This window comes from Syngnathoides biaculeatus, chromosome 15 (genome assembly GCF_019802595.1).
Source record: "Syngnathoides biaculeatus isolate LvHL_M chromosome 15, ASM1980259v1, whole genome shotgun sequence".
In the NCBI taxonomy this organism is placed as follows: Eukaryota; Metazoa; Chordata; class Actinopteri; order Syngnathiformes; family Syngnathidae; genus Syngnathoides; species Syngnathoides biaculeatus.
In genome coordinates, this window is record NC_084654.1 from 24,748,363 (window position 1) to 24,764,567 (window position 16,205).

Below are 16,205 nucleotides of genomic sequence, written 5' to 3' on the forward strand. Positions count from 1 at the left end.
CCTGCTTTTTCTTTCCCTTTGTGTCGCCGACTCTGAAGGGGATCCTCTGCGATGGTTGTGGTTGTGGTGGCGGTGGCGGTGCCGGTTGTGCCGGTGGTGCCGGTGTGACCTTCTTGTTTTTTTTTTTTTATCTCTCCGCTAACACGCGCACACTAATCCTGCCGGGATTTCCTCCGTGGGTGTCTTGTGTGTGTGTGTGTCCTGTCTCGTCGGTAATGGGAGGAGAAACGCTGCCTCGGGCCAATTAGCAGTTATTATTTTGCCCACCCGATTCCTAACACCCCCCCCCCCTTTCACTTTCCCACCTCCACCCCTTCCTGTCCTGTTGTGTCTTACACACACGCACACGTACACACACGCACACCCCCCCCCCCTCCTCGCAGGGCTTGTTCTCACGTTTTTTTTTTGTCTTTTTGCCCCCCCCCCCCCCAAAAAAAAAGGTGTTGTTGTGTCACCGATAGCGTTTCCTTTTCACCCTGGGGCAATAACACACTTCTTAACACAATTCTACTTGTTTTGCATAAAGGCATGCAATTAAAATGACTTTGGGCTCATTTAACTTTTAATTTTCACGGCTTCGAGGAGGCGCCCTAACCTTCTTCCCCTGGCAACCGTTTTCAGATTGCGGAAGGCAGAACCGTCCGGTGTCATCCTGAAGGACTCGGGGACAGAATAATCTGGTGGGAAGGGGGTGGAAACGATAGTATGTACGAGAAAAAATGAGCAGTATGACGTTCACGCAGAAAACTCAACGCGGTGTTGGCAAAATGCGTTTGTCTTGTTTTGTCGTTTGTCAACTCGCTGGACGACATCGGAGCGCTCGTACCGTATAGATGTCGAGATCTCCTCCCTTACGTGTGGAACTGCACATTTCCGACCAAAACAAGTTGTACGTGACGTCCGACGGCCAGGGGGGTGGCATGCGCAGTGTTTGTTCAAGCAGTAGCTTGAACCTTCGACATTTCGTGTGGGACATCGCGAGTTCCCCCCTGGAGCTCCACGGACCTCTTGACTGGACCGAATGTCCCGCACTAAACAGAAAGTTGATGTCGCAAACAATCAAGGAAAACCTGAAGGACAAACAAATGCCATTTTTGTCTCGGACATTTCTCCGAATGCTGGACCCTTAGAGGGTTAGTCAAATATAGCGTTTCTACAAATTGGTCGCAATTTGGTTTTATGTTCCGAGAAATTCTCACTCAATAAAACACAAAAAAATCTACATGAAATTTTCCGATGAAAACTTGAACGAAATTCTAAATTGTGTTCTCAGAAAGGATTAGAAATTTCACCGGAAATTCTTCCGATTTCTACATTTTGCAGAAAATCAATTTTCGCAAAACCCGACACAGTGTGAACAAAAAAAAAAAAAAAAATGTCCTGAAAATATAAAATGCAAAATTTTTACAAAACTCTAATCAAAGTGTTCGCAGAAACGTCAACCCAATTTTTTATTTTCAAAACGCATTAAGATTCTAAAATTCTACACATTTCCTCAAATTGTTAAAATGGGGAACATCGCCCACTAGTGGCCTGGCACGCATTATTCAGCGGCTTTTTCAAGGCCGTAAACCCCCGAGACCCTTCCTGGATGGCACCCAGACCCGGCCCAAGGGACCCAGAGAACCCCGCTGTAACGCTTCCTCTTGCCGCGTTGCCTTGCAGTCCCCACCCGGTCCGGCCCCTGAGCAGCGACTCGCCGGCCGGAGGCCGCTCGGTCCTGGCGAAGATCAAGTCCGGCGTCCATCCCGGCAGGAGCGGCCAGCCCGGCGAAAAGGTTGCGTTTCCTTCTTCGGGCTTTTCCCGATACGCGTCGCATCGAGCGCTTGCGAACCTTTTCCCGATGCCGCGGCTTTCCGTTTCCAGATCCTGACGGAGGGCGCCGGCGAGTATTACCACCTGACCCACGGCGAGCTGATCGGGCTCCTGGTGCGGCGCGAGGCCGAGCTGGAGCTGCAGAAGGCGGCCTTTCAGCGGCAGCGCGCCCTGCTGGCCAAGCGCGAGCTGGAGCTGCGCAAGCTGAAGCCTCAGGTCCGGGACCTGGAGGACTACATTGACACGCTTCTGGTGCGCATCATGGAGCAGAAGCCCACCCTCTTGCAGGTGCGCTCCAGGCTCAAATGACGGCACACACCCCTGACCCCCCCCAACAGCTTTTTAGTCTTTTCGCTGCTACGCTGTCCCTTTTTGATACGGACAAACGTTTTGCAGCGGTTCTCAAACGTTTTCGGATCCGGTGTTCTTTCCCGACGCCAAAAGAACATGACGAGCACGACCACCGCCAAATGCTGATTCAAATGTCAAAATTGTACATTTATGATAACGTTCACATTGTGGAAATTCACACAAACAAAAATGCATTTTTCTCTGGACAAAAATTTCGGGATCATATGATAAAGTTGTATTTTGCCAAGATGAAGTCACAAAATTGATATTAAAGACAGTTTAACTAGGTCCTATAAGATCCTAGAAAGCTGCGACTAGTTATTAATCTGTCAATTTATGTTTTTGATGAATCAGAGGGGAAAAAAAACAACGCTTCTATGTTCAACAGCAGGACATTATTTCAAATTGAGAGAACAGACAAATACACAAACTTCAACTGATTATGATTTTGTGACCGGTTTTGTCCAGAACATTTCAGTAAAAAAAAATACCAGTGACGTTGTAGGGCGGCAACGCCCGCCACACGTCGCTCCGCCCCTTCCAAACGGCAAATATTTTGGGTTGACTCTACCCACTAAAGCAATAGAAAATAAAAACGGGCTTATTCAGAAGAGAAAAATTGTTTTCGCTCGAGTGGCCCGCTTTGAAATGACATCCAGTAATAATGGATTGTAAAAATGATTTTGCGGGCCCGGCAAGATCAGACTCGTGTCGCCCCGCCGGTGCCCAGACCCCAGTTTGAGAACCGCTGCGGCGTCGCGAACGCGTCGCCCGACCCTCGGCCTGTCCTCGGGTCGTCGTTGGGTGGCGACTCGGAGAACAGAAACAAAAGAAAAAAAAAAAAAAACATCCTTTTTTTTTTTTTTTTTTGCCTCGCCTCACCTGTTCTGATGGCAAACGCTGACCCGGTTCACCTCCACCGGTCGACTTCATCACGAACTGCTGGACCTTTTTTTTTTTTTTGTTTGTTTTTTTTTACTGCGACGTGTGGAGAAGGAAAAGACGCAACTGAAGGCCGTCATGCTTGAAAGTCTCAACTTTTGCAAGAAAACGAATGGATGGGCACCGACGTCTTACATAGGCTCAATACTACAGGAAAATATTTCTTTTTTTTTTTTTTTATTCACATTTTTTTGTATATATGTTTTCCGTAAAAAAAAAAAAAGAACATTATTAGGGCCACCCCTAAAGAAAGTTGCCTTCTTAGGAGAACAAAGATAAAAAGAATATAGTTTTTTTTTTAAATATTATGAGGATAAAAGGTCTATATTTTTGGGGTTAAAAAATGTAGCGCTTAAGCTATTTTTTTTTTAAAGTGAATAATGTTTTCTTTTTTCATGAAGAATCCACCAAGAATAAAGTTGCAATTGTATGAGGGGAAGTTAATTTCATAAGGTAACTTTTTCTTTTAATTTTTATCCTGAAAATCTTGTCAGATTGAATTCTTTCCCAAAAAATAGACAGCATTTGTTTTTTTTTTTCCATAAAAATACATGTAGTTATTTTGAAAACATGGCTTTACTTTCATAAGATTTTGACGTCATTCTCAAAAGGTTCTAGATTTTTTTTGTTAGAAAAATTTGTTGGGCTTTTTTTAAATTACAAAGTTGGTATTATCGTTAAAAATCCATTTTCCCCCTCAAATGTACATCTTTAATCTCGTACAATCGCACAGTTCTTTTTCTTTGAAAAAATTTTTGATTTCGTTTAAAAAAAAAAACAAAAAACAAGTTCTTGTAGGATCTTGATTTTAGTCTTGGATTATATTTTTTCCCTTTTGGTATGATGGCAATAATTCTCAATCGAATCGAAGGCGGTCACATTTGCCGGGCTGCTTGTCGCTAGGCAGAATTCACGGGGCTCAATCGTAGATGCCCCGAAGGCCAACGCTAGTTAGTTAGCACGTGGCTAGCTTGGCCGTTTGATGAAGGGAATGACTCGCAAAATAGTTTTGGACGTGTCAGTTTTGCAGTTGAAAAGCGCTTCTGTATGAAATTCCAGGAAATTTGTTATTTATGTTTAGATTTCGTGAGGATTTCACTGATTTGTTTTGTTGCTGTGCACTGACGAAGAGCTTGTCGTTGTAATTACACCGTTAGCTGCTGATGCTATGCTACGCTAGCTGAGCAAGGTTTTTTTCTTCTTTTTCTCGTCAACTCCGAATCACGCCCACTTCTGCTTGCCAGCGTGTAAAACGCATTCAAACTTGTACCACAAACCCGAATGCCGACTGCGCCTTAGTTTTTGTGTCGTTTTAATGTTTTTTACCGTAATTCCCGGCCTACAGAGCGCCTCACCGAGTACATTTGTAAAGGAAATACCATTTGGAAGATAGATACGCCGCAGCTGTGTAAAGGCCGCAAGTGCCCACATTGCAACACGAGATATTTACAAAGAATGACGGTACACGAAAAGAGTTCAATGCTAGCACACCGCTAATGATAGTGTTAACTCTCGTGCTAACGCTAACAGGGCCGGTTACAATAAAACGTACCGGTAATTATGACTGAGACACGCCAGTAACACAGCAGCAACATGCTAGCACAGCGCTAACACTAGTGCAGTGCTAAAAGGGGCAGTAAAAGTCACTTCCTCGGCACATATATTCCACCGGTCTCATTCGTCCCTTTTAGCTCGAGCGCCCCCTTGCGGCCGTTAGGAAAAAAAAAAAAAAACGCACAAATCGGCGGCATCGCCGCACAAACCGCAGGGTTGGAAGTGTGTCAAGAAAGTCGCGGCTTGTAGGCCGGAAATTACGGTATTTTTTTAATTCAGCACTTAAGATCATAAAATGCAATGTCGTTTAGCAGAGGGGAAACATTTTCCGGGACCCATCTTAATCCCAACGCCGATGAAACATCAGTAAATGCAGCAGAATTTTTGAAAAATTCCCCCAAAATTTGATCTGAACAACATTGGGGTAAAATGTTGTCATCTAAATCTTGTGAGGATATAAAGTCGTATTTTCCAAGATAAACTGGTACCATTAAGTCAGAGTATTGAGGGGAAGAAAGCCAATTTAAAAAAAAATAATACAACTTTATTCCTGTGATATTACGTATTATTATTTATTTATTTATTTTTTTTTAATTTCATTTGGCCCTTGGTAGGCCTAATTGGTTCGGTTCGTTTTTATTTCCACGCTGGTCCCTCGACACGGAGGAGCTCCGAACGTTTTTAAACGCGCTACAACACAAGGTGGTGCCCTGACTTACGAGGCGAATATGTGGTGTGAGCACATTTGTAACTCAGAACACATTGAAATGCAGTACTGTTAACCCGTTACAGCCTTCCCTCCCCCCCCCCCCCCCCGCACCCCAAAAACATTTTGGTCTTTTCGATAGTTGTGTCAATTCAACGGACATTTGCGTTCTGCTCCTTTTGCCCACCTGGGGGCAGTAGAATACATGCAAATCAAGTCAAGGTCACACTTGGTCAGCAAGCCGCAATGATATTAGTTGTTCTTCGCAGAGGATAAATAATATATGCTTGTGAGTGTTGTATCGTCGATCTACGTCGAGTCACTCGTATCTCGAGGCACCGCCCTTATTGCAAATGAATCCACAAAGCTGCGGCTCGCGGACCCCCCAGGTGTCCGGGGACCCCGGTTTGAGAACCGCCGGTTGAGCTCACGGCACAATTTTCACGTAGCGTAAAGACGTACTCTGCCGCGTCCTCCCGATGCCGGGACGTAGCCCGCGCGCTCTTGACGCCGCGATCCCCACAAGTAGACGAAAGTACAACGCGACCCTGCACTTCTCGACAAATGCGGAAGGCATTGAGAGCGAGCGCTTGACCTTTTCCACGTTTTTCGTCACAGCCCGATTCCAAAGTACAAAAATGCAAACGGGCCGTTTTCCCGATCCAAAAATGCGGGAAAAGCTTTGAATACTTTTGCGGATGCAGCATATTTCCTCGTCTTCCATTTTGAAAACTTGTCGATGCGCTGAATGTATTTCGCGGCGGGCGGTCCGGGCCTCCGCGGGCCCGCGGATCGGAAGGGGGAACGTTTACGAGCAGCGATGATGCACTTGGGTTTCACACCATTTTTTATATTTAATAAAGAATATTTTGTGTTTCTTCCTCACGGTATGTTTGCCTCAAAGTCTCCTTTTGTGCCGCGTCTTTTGGCATTCATTAAACGCACTTTAAAAACGTTGTTGGAATCATTCTCTTGACAAGAAAGGAACGTAGGGAGAATATCATATATTTGTGGATATTATTTAAAGCACACATTTGTACAATGCAGGAGGGGAACAAAAATCACTAAGACTACGCAATCCTTCCCAGACGATCTTTAAACATGGCATCGTCTCATCTCTGCAAACACAAAATGATTACGCACGTTTTCCTCCACGCTCGGACGGAAGAAGCCGGAGGAAAAGTCTGCTTGAAGAGCTGCGATACCCACAATGCACCTCGCCACTTTTTGAATGAGATGGAGGAAAAAGCCAAACCTGGCAGTTCACTTTGACATGTTTTGAAGAAGTTTTATTTGGGCCAATTATTCAGGATTCGCTGCGGAATGTCTGGGAGAAACCGAATGAGTCCAAGGGAAAGCCAAGCAGAACAACTACAGTTCCCACAATGCACCTGGTCAGCTATGACCAGCTCGCCTTCAGCTAGCTAACGTCGGGAGCCCAAAAGTGTTTCCAAACAGCCATTTTGTTTTCATTAAACGGAAGACTACTTCGACAGGATGTCAAAATGGACCCAACGGCGCCATTTTGAGCGGGTAACATTCGTCGAGCATCGCCGACGAAGGTGGCAGAAGATACATCGTGGTCCTTGTGAGGATAAGCGACTGGATGAATATAATGCGAGAACATTTTTTGCTGTGAGAATTATTGACGACGAGACGATAATGATTGTTGGGCACATTCCCGAATCAGCGTTTCGAGCTCAGTTTGGCGGCAAAGAACTGAAATGGACCAGCTGGAAAGCCCCGACCCCAGAAGTAAAAAAAAAAAAAAAAACATAAATCAGAATTGAAATCTTTGAAAATGCAACACGATTATGTTTTTAATTTAGTATGCAAGCGTACGTGTAGTTTGGTCTGGTAAACAAGCATTAGAAATATTAATTGGACTCTTTCATTAATCAGAGCCTTTAATACTAAAAAGGGCTGACCCAGCATTTTTTTTATTATTATTATTTTTATACATCCTTCTGTCGACAAGAGTCACAGAGCAGATTTTCATCCAAATTAGCAGTTACCGCAATTAAACTCACGTTAGGAGAGGGCGGCGGCGGCGCTCCGAAATAATTCCTTATGCTGCGTTATTAATAATCATCATCATCACCGCAATGATTTAGAGGGACGTCGCTGGCGCCGTCATTACAGAATTTAATTGCGGATGGTGCGAGCTGATTTGGATCCCTGACGGAGGGCGACGGGAAACAGTTTGGCGGTGACGTTAATGAGCAGGCGCCACCTGGCACGTGGAAACATCTGCCCGTCGCTAATGCGAGCGCGAGATGAGATTTGCAACTGAAAGGAGAAAAACAAAACTCAAATGATTTCGTTTCATCTGTCATCATTTCAGCTGTCCGGCGATAAAATGAAGCCGGCAACCCGACTGTGGCCCGCAAATACTGCATCGTTCGGACTTGCGGAACGGGTACTTCGGTCTTCTTTTCTCTCAAAGTACAATCTTTACATCCATCCATTTTCTTTGCCGCTTATCCTCACGAGGGTCGCGGGGAGCCTATCCCAGCTGTCAACGGGCAGGAGGCGGGCGGGGTACACCCTGAACTGGTCGCCAGCCAATCGCAGGGCACATAAGAGACAAATAACCAATCGCACTCACAATCACACCTTGGGGCAATTCAGAGTGTCCAATTAATAACTATCCTTCCAACCATTTTCTTGGCCACTTATCCTCATGAGGGTCACGGGATACCCCCTGAACTGGTCGCCAGCCAATCGCAGGGCACATGGAGACAAACAGCCGCACCGACAATCACACCTTGGGGCAATTTCGTGTGTCCAATTAATGTTGCATGGTTTGGGGATGTGGGAGCGCCCACCCGGAGAAAACCCACGCGGAGAAGATGCAAACTCCACACAGGCGGGTCCGGGATTGAACCCGGGACCTCAGAAGTGCGAGGCCAACGCTTTCCCGCTGTCCCACCGTGCCGCCTTAAGAGGGCGGCGGCAGACGGCCAAAACAACCCCGTTAGGGATTAGCCGACTTCAAGGTGTGAACATCGACGCGGACTTGTTGATGAGCCGACTCGCCCGTTCGAGGCCTCGTTGATTTTTTTTTTTTTTTTTTTTTTTTGGGGGGGGGGGATACGATGACATTTTTGTCTTTCACGCGCGGCGTACGTAAAAAATCGCGCAGCGACTTCTTGCTTGTTCCTCGAGTGTGGCTCTGAGAAGCGATGCAAGTCGGCGGGGGCGATGAGGTGCGGGCGCCCCGCCAGGCCGGGTCTCGCCTGGACTTGTTCTTAATGACGAGTGCAGAAAGGGGACGGCCGGGGACCGCGGCGCTCTCTCAAGCCCGTGTCAAGCTAATTAGTGCAAATTGGACGCCGCGCGCTCGTATTTTGCCGTGACGGCGCCGTAGAGTGGCACTCATCACCTTTAGGAAACTCATTTGTCACCTCACGAGAGCGCCGAGCGGGCCAAGCTCGCACACGCTCGCCTCCCGAGCGGGGAGGACGGAACCGGTCTTGAGGAAACTGCTCCTGTTTATTGGCGATAGTCCGTTTCGGTGCGACGGCGCGTCGGGCATACAAAGAGTTCTTTGGGCGCTAAGGCGCGGGGGTCGCGTTTTAAGTCGGTTGCTAGTCAGGGTTCTAAAGAGGGATTTCGAGTCAGCGTTTGTCAAGAGTGAGGGTTTTAAACCAGGATTAGGTTTTCACAAGTCAGGGGTTACGGTTTCAAGAAAGAGTTAAGGTTTCAAAACATCACAGTGTGAGCGTTTTAAATCAAGGGTTAGCGTGTTTAAAAACAATTTCAAGTTAGGGTTTCAAGTAACGCCCGTAAACCAGGACTACGGTTTCAAAGGAGAGTTTAAAAAAGAAGGGTTAGGGTTTCAAAAAGATTATGGTTTCAACGCAGGATCAGGATTTAACTTTATATTTCATTTTAAGGTTTCAAATTAGCGTTTATAGAGTTTGGGGTTTAACCCTTGATGGGTGTTGTGAGCCTTGGTTAGGGTTTGAAACAAAGGTTTGGATTGCAAATTAGAGTTTTAAAACAGGGTTGCGGTTTCGTGTTGGGGTTGAAGTAAGAGTGTGGGTTTCAGAGAACGGTTTCTAATCAGAGTTAGGACTTTATATTTCATTTTAAGGTTTCAAATTACAGTTTACAGTTTTGAGTTTGGGTTTTAAGCCATGAGGAGTGTTTTGAAACGTGCTTAGGGTTTGGGTTGCAAATTTGAGTTTTAAAACTGGGTTAAGGTTTCATATTGGGGTTTTCAGTAAGAGTGTGGGTTTCAGAGTACGGTTTGTAATCACAGTTAGGACTTTAAACAAGGATTCTGTGGCGGGACCTCGAGTTGGGCTGCGGGGTTCCGCACGGACTGTTTGTGTTCTTGCGCTTCCGGGGTAAAGGTTAACAGAGTTCCCGCCGTTATGCGAGTAGTGTTTTGATGTCGAACAATAAAGCAAGTTCTGTTCCTGTGTCCGACACTCCGCCTCCGACTCCTTTTCTCCGGCGCTACAGGACTTCAATTAAAGGTTGGGGTTTTGAGTCAGGAGTTAGGGTTCGAACCCTGAGTTAAATAAGTCAAGCTTATTTGAAAACAACGTCCGGCATTAGCGAATGGTGAGCTGCGCTAGTAGACCAGGAAAATGAGGAAAAGCTTCGTGCGGGTTAGCCGTTGCCCAAGCGCAAAGCCGAGACGCGCCAGGAACGCGAGCCACTCCGACTCCGCGACTTCCTCCATGGCGGAAGCCCACCGAAAGGACCGCGCCGCCTCCCACTCTTTCACGACCGCGGGGGACCAATGTGACCCAAAGACATCGGACCGCTTTTACAACATGTTCAGAGTCGATTGGGCTCAAATCAAATCAAATCAAGATGGCTTTGCTTGTAGCTAATGTCGTGCAGAGAAACAGCAACGCAAAGGTGACGTTTTCCCATGCCAAAAAGTAGAAGAATCGCCGTCTTTGATAAGGCGCCAGCGGGAGGCGGGCTGGGGTTCCTGCACCGGACCTTTAATTAAAGACCTCCGACCCACCCCCCCCCCCCCCCAACCACCCATGTGCGGTTACGCCCCCTACCAGCACCCCCGCCGTCGTTCCCGCGCCTGCCTTGCGCTCGCCAAAGGACAACACATTAGCTGCCTTGCAGCTTCCCACCTGCCAAGTTACCCCAAAAACAAAGAACAGGCAACCAAGCAAGCCGGAATGTGCCAACGCTTTTATTTTGCGCGTCGATCGGATGTTTTGTTTTACGTTTCCTGTTTGGAAAACTTCGCGGCCATGTCTGCGCATTCAGAAAGGCGCTCACGCACGGGCAGGCGCCCCCGCCTCGGTCGCGGCTCTCGAAGTCGCCTTCACCATCCGTTTACGGGTCATCCTACCCGATCGCTGCCATACCCAAATTAGTCAGGTAACAGGATGTACTTAAAAAAGTGTGGGGATGTAAAAAGCACAATAGTGTCAGCTTCAATATAGGCGGCGTGTAAGGGGCTAATAACTCCCTAAAACCTTTCCCGCGACCCAACTCGCTATTCTTCGCAAATAAGTCCTCTACCTTTTGTAGGTACGCGACGAAAGAGGCGGGAGGGTGTGAAGTCGAACATCCGACACGCCTGCTCCGGCTAATGAAGAATGACGTGAGCATATTTTGCTTTTTCTTGATCTTTTTCGCACCTTTCAGCGACACCGGCGGAGCTTTATTGGACGGCGCTCGCCCCGGGGAAGCGTCGCTCGCGGCTCGGCGGGGGCGACGTCAGGTTGTCGCGGACCCGGAAAAGGTCACGCTGGACTTCTCGCTGATTAAGATCGGTCTCCCGCCGGGCACCGAGTCCAAGTATTTTGGTTTCAATTCCGAGTGCGCGCTCCAGACGGCCATTAGCGCGTTAGCGGCGAGCAAGCCGTCGGTCGAGAACGGACTCGGGCGACGCGTTTGAAGTGCCTCGACGACGGAACGCAAGTCCACTTAACGATTTCGTGGCTTGGTGCGCGTCAGGCTGTTGTGGCAGTTCGGCGGGGGGCGAAAGGGTCTTCGGATACTCCATCGGAAGTCGGCAAATTCAACTTCAACCCTCCGACACAAACGCGCCTCCTTTCCGTTTGCGTTCGGGTACGCGGACCCCCTCGTCCCGCCGTGCCCCCGGGGGCCGCCGGCTGCTAATTAAATTGTTTGCCTTAGCGTGCGCTTGATCTAATTAAATCAACAGGTTGGCGCGGCCTTCCTCCGCGGTAATTGGCTGCTCGTTAGAACTCGGTTGCCTCAAACAAATTGGGTAATTACGCCTAAAGTGGCGTCGATGTCAGGGCCGCGCTTTGCCCGTTTGTCTTTGCGCATTGTTGTTGTTTCGCCGTGCGCCTCGGCATAATAGATCATTAAAAAAAGCTAATTGGATGGAGCAAAAGCAAAGTGGCGTTTGAATTTTGTTTGTTTGCTTACTTAGGGCTATATTTATTTGTAATAAGCTAATGAAGCGCTGGCCTGTCAATCAATTAGGCGATAAAGAGCTCGACTGGAGGCAAAAGGCACCGGCTCGGCTCGCGTCGCGTGATTAGTTTGCCGTTGGTCGCCGACGCATTTTCAAATGTTTTGTGCGCGTGGCAATTCGCACCAAGAAAAATGGTTCAATTCTCCTAACGACGGCGGCGTACGTTTGAATGGATTTCACGATTGCGGATTCTTTCGCACAGAGATTCCAGCTAAATTTCCGTCATACCGTAAAGTTAATCCAACCACTTGTTACTAATCTGGAAAATGAAATATGAATCCAAAATTGCTTTTCCCAAGATCCATTTGTTCCATATCCGTGAATTTAAAACTCTACCAAATGAAGCGATAAGAACTGAATCCAGGTTGCCATGTCACGGACAGGATTTAAGCAGAACCAGCGAACGGTGCGCTCCAAACCCTGCAGATTTAATTCAGTCAGCAGGAGAAAAGATGGCGGTCCCGTCGGCTTGAGGAAGGCCGAGGCGTTTTGGCCCTGGTGCAGACCGGCGCCTAATGGGTAGATGTGCCGGAAACTTCTGAACGGGCCGCATACGCGCGGGCTCAAATCGTCACCGGTGTTGATCGGAGCCGCGTCGAGCTCTCGTCCTGCGCGTGGCGGAAAACGAAGAACCTGGTCCGGCTGGGTCTTCGGTACTGGTGCCATCTTTGGGATAGTCCGTCCTGACCCGGCTGTGTTTAGGATTCCCGACTTTGCAGCGACTCCCCTCAAACGTCTGCTCGCCCTCACTGGCGTTCAATAGAGCGAGAACAAGATGGCCGTAAGGGGCCCCTCGGTGATTGATCGCACCGCTGAGGGCGAAGTCGGCAAAATCAGGAGGACTGCCTGGACTGATCAAAATGTTCACATGCCGTTCGAGATCATCCACTTGTTGCGCAAACCAAACTTCAAGGCGCCGTGTTTGACCAAACTAACTCCGGGGGCCTCAGTCAATGCGAAATACATTTTTATGCCGACAGGTCTGAAATCGGATCATTTGGACTTTCTTGAGCTTATCTAGGTCGCAAGCCAAGCGGGACGCGGAAAACCAATCGCCAAATATGGACAAACTTTGGACACCAAACTGACCCCAACAGAAGGCATTGTCGAAGGTGTTTATTGACACTTTTATACTTATTCCATCTTGGCCGAAATATGGGACCTTGAATGCATTCAAGTTCACCAAGTGGCTCTTAGAACTGGAGTAAACCGAGTTTGATTGTACCGTTGGATCCACTGATGAAGTTCTGCATTTTTCGGGCAATAACTGTGCTAGATATGTACAAACAGAAGAAAAAAAACGTGGCGTTATAGAAAATCCAGTCAGTCGTTGGGATCGTACCAACGCATCCGATTGGGGAACAACAAAACCGAGGGGTCCGGTTGCGTTCGATTGGACGGTAGGGATCGCTGACCCTCGAACCAGAACAGCACCGACGCCCGACTCTCGCATTAACCCTTTGTTACGCCGCCGCCGCCGCCTCGAATGTGTGCGCGCGCTTTAATTAAGACGAGGCAGCCCAACGTGTTAACGAGCTCCCTCATTAGGCAGCAGCTTTTCCTCGTTAGGCGGCGGAGCGACGGAGCCGGCGCCTTCTCCGGAGCTCCTGCTGCGTTCGCCCAAGGTGGTGGGCTTGTCCTTGGAGATGGGGGGGGGGGAGATACAAATCGCATTTTGGGGGACTTTGCCTTAAGGTTCAAGACCACGCAGCCTTGGATATCGGCGGGATTGGCAGAATCACTTTCGTGGTCTGCGCGCTTTTGTCAGTGGCAGAATTGACCGGAATTCGGCACCCAGAACCGGTTTGGTGGGCGTGTCAGTCGTGAAGAGACCCACAAAAATATCGACAGATCCCGTCACCTGAAAAGACACATCTGCCATTTTGGTTTGACAAAACCGCCATCTAGATTTTAAATTCGGTCCCCAATTCTAGATTCAATCAGCAACGTGAAATTTGGCAGACCCATTAAAAAAGACCCAGGAAGTCATCACTCAAGCAACCATTTTCGGCTTGTTTTTTACTACAATCCAGAATCAAATGTTCATTATTCTGGGAGACGCTAAACTCATCGTTGCACCAGATTTCCACATTTTATCAGACACACGCTAGCTAGCTGTTTGCTTGCTGCAAGCTAGCTGGTTTACCGACCGCGACATTCTGCAAAAACTGCAATCATAAAAATACTTCATGAGAAGAAGAAGGAGGCAATTAGACACGGTTGGGTAACAAAACTAAAACATCTTCTCTTGAGGTTGTGCTCTATGTACGTGTGACAATTGAATTCCATCCATTTTCTGAGCCGCTTATCCTCATGAGGGTTAGTGTTAGGGTTAGCGTGCCAACCACAGCTGTCATCGGGCAGGAGCCGGGGTAAACCCTGAACCGGTTGCCAGCCAATCGCAGGGAACTAGAAACAAACAACCAATCGCACTAACCAACAGCAGTTTGTCGCCGACGAATGTTGCAAGTTTTCGGGATGTGGGAGGAAACCGGAGTGACCACCAAGAGAAAACCACGCAGAGGATTTGAACCACCGGTCCTCAGAACTGTGAGGCCGACGCTCTCCGCCGTTCCACCAGTTAATTGAATTAACCCTCCTAATTGGTCTATTAGCGCTAATGGCTAACTTTAGCCTCCTCCGTCCGCGGAGGCGATTGCGAGTTCTCCCGCCAATCTTTTGTCCTCTGCGAACGGCGCGAGCCTCCTCGCTATATTTGCCAAAAGTTTTAATTACGGCTGGAAATAGCTGCTCGTCGCCATATGGCGGCGAACTCCCAAGCATATGCGCTGAAAAGACACCTCCCGTTCCGACGGAGGAGACAGTTTTGCACTTTCTCGAGGATGAGAGATCTCCCCCCCCCCCCCCTAAACACACACACCCAAAAAGACACCTGAATGCTCCCCCCCCCCCCACACACACACACGTACACACAATTGGCCTACTTCACACCTTGCATTCTGCCATCTGCTTCAACTATTAGCAAAGCTCCACTCAGACTTTTAATGTGCCAAATCGCCCCACCCCCACATTAGGGCCACGTTTAAAAATGTCTGAAACCCCTCACAATTTGTTCGGTTACACTTTCAGGTCTCGTCATGCAACCGGGTGCTCTTGTCTGGTCAGTTTGGTTCCCGTAGCGCACAGGCTGTTGCCCAACAAAGACCTGCGAACGGGAGATTTGCGGCGGCGGCCCGCGCAACGACGTGAGGAAATCATGCAAAACGAATGCCAAAGTGCTAAGCTGTATGTTAGCTTAGCATAGTAGAGTAGAGTAGTAGTAGAGCTATAAAGTTAACCACCAGTAATCTTAAAGTGTGAAACTGTTTCTTCTCTACTCACTATTATCGCGGGAGCTTGTACCTAGCTAGCTAGCTAGCTAGGTGTCACGCGAACAAGTACGTACTCTAATTGACGCAGACAATCAAGTGCCTGTTGGTTCCCAACGATTACGCAGATCCGAGGCCCGAGAGCACAGCGGAAGATTATTTCCTTCCTTTCCTTCCTTACCTCGCAGGTTCCACTGTACACGGCTAACCTCGGCGTGGACAAAGGTTCGCTGGTTGATTTTTGAGGAATTCAAACGAGTACCTCGGCCTCACCAACAAAGAATAACATTAGCATTTTGATGAGCTTGATCCGGTCCCTGCCTCCGGGGCACTCGGAAGGCCGCGTTTGGAAGCGTTCTCATCACAACAAAATCCAAACCGCAGCAAACAAAGTGCCGCTTTCATCGCGATCCGCGCTCGATCTCCACGTACGCGAGCTCCCGTCGGCCGACGTCAACCGAGGGATTGGACGGTTACCTCGGCAACGGAGACGCTCGGACAGGAAGCCGCAAGCCGCCTACGTAGTCAAAATTTCACTGAACCTTCCTTCCTTTTTCCCCCCAACTCGAGACAGTTTGAAGATGAACACGACTCTAGTCACAATCTCCCAATTTAGTGTGTTTACTGCATGATTATCGTGTTTTCCAAGTGCAATAATCCCAAACGGCCGCTGTGTACAGTACTAATTAACGAGCCTGCAATTTGTCATTAATTGCGCTTGTTGTCGCATTGTGACGTTTATCACGGGAGGTGGCGTTTTGTTAAGCGGAGGAAGGAAATAAGATCTGCTCTTTAGCGCGCCGCGCTAATAACGGCGGCTTCTCTTCCGTCACCTTCTCGTCGAGGGGTCTGTCATCTGGCGACGCTCACGCTGGGTTTTTTTTCCACGGAGGTTTCCCATCCCCAAACGTGATCTCTGCTGACGCGGATGACGAGAGACGTGTTGTGTGAGTCTCTGATGAATTGTAAGCGGATTTCGCGGAAGCCGCTCGTTTTGGGAATTCAAGACGATTCTAGAGATGCGATCCCCCTTCTGGATCGGATCCGTCCCCTAAACGTTGTTGCAACTTCT

At 48.3% G+C, this 16,205-nt stretch overlaps 1 protein-coding gene across 2 annotated transcripts in view; it reads left to right on the plus strand.

Moving 5' to 3' along the window:
- The window catches only part of rab11fip5a (RAB11 family interacting protein 5a (class I)), a 22,127-nt gene extending 15,820 nt beyond the window's left edge, over positions 1 to 6,307 (plus strand). For both annotated transcript variants that reach the window (XM_061843243.1, XM_061843242.1), the window contains 2 exons: positions 1,666 to 1,777; positions 1,867 to 6,307. In XM_061843243.1, the coding sequence (XP_061699227.1) occupies positions 1,666 to 1,777; positions 1,867 to 2,124 (370 nt within the window). In that variant the 3' untranslated portion in view covers positions 2,125 to 6,307. The remainder of the gene's footprint in view (positions 1 to 1,665; positions 1,778 to 1,866) is intronic.
- Positions 6,308 to 16,205: the final 9,898 nt, after the last annotated feature.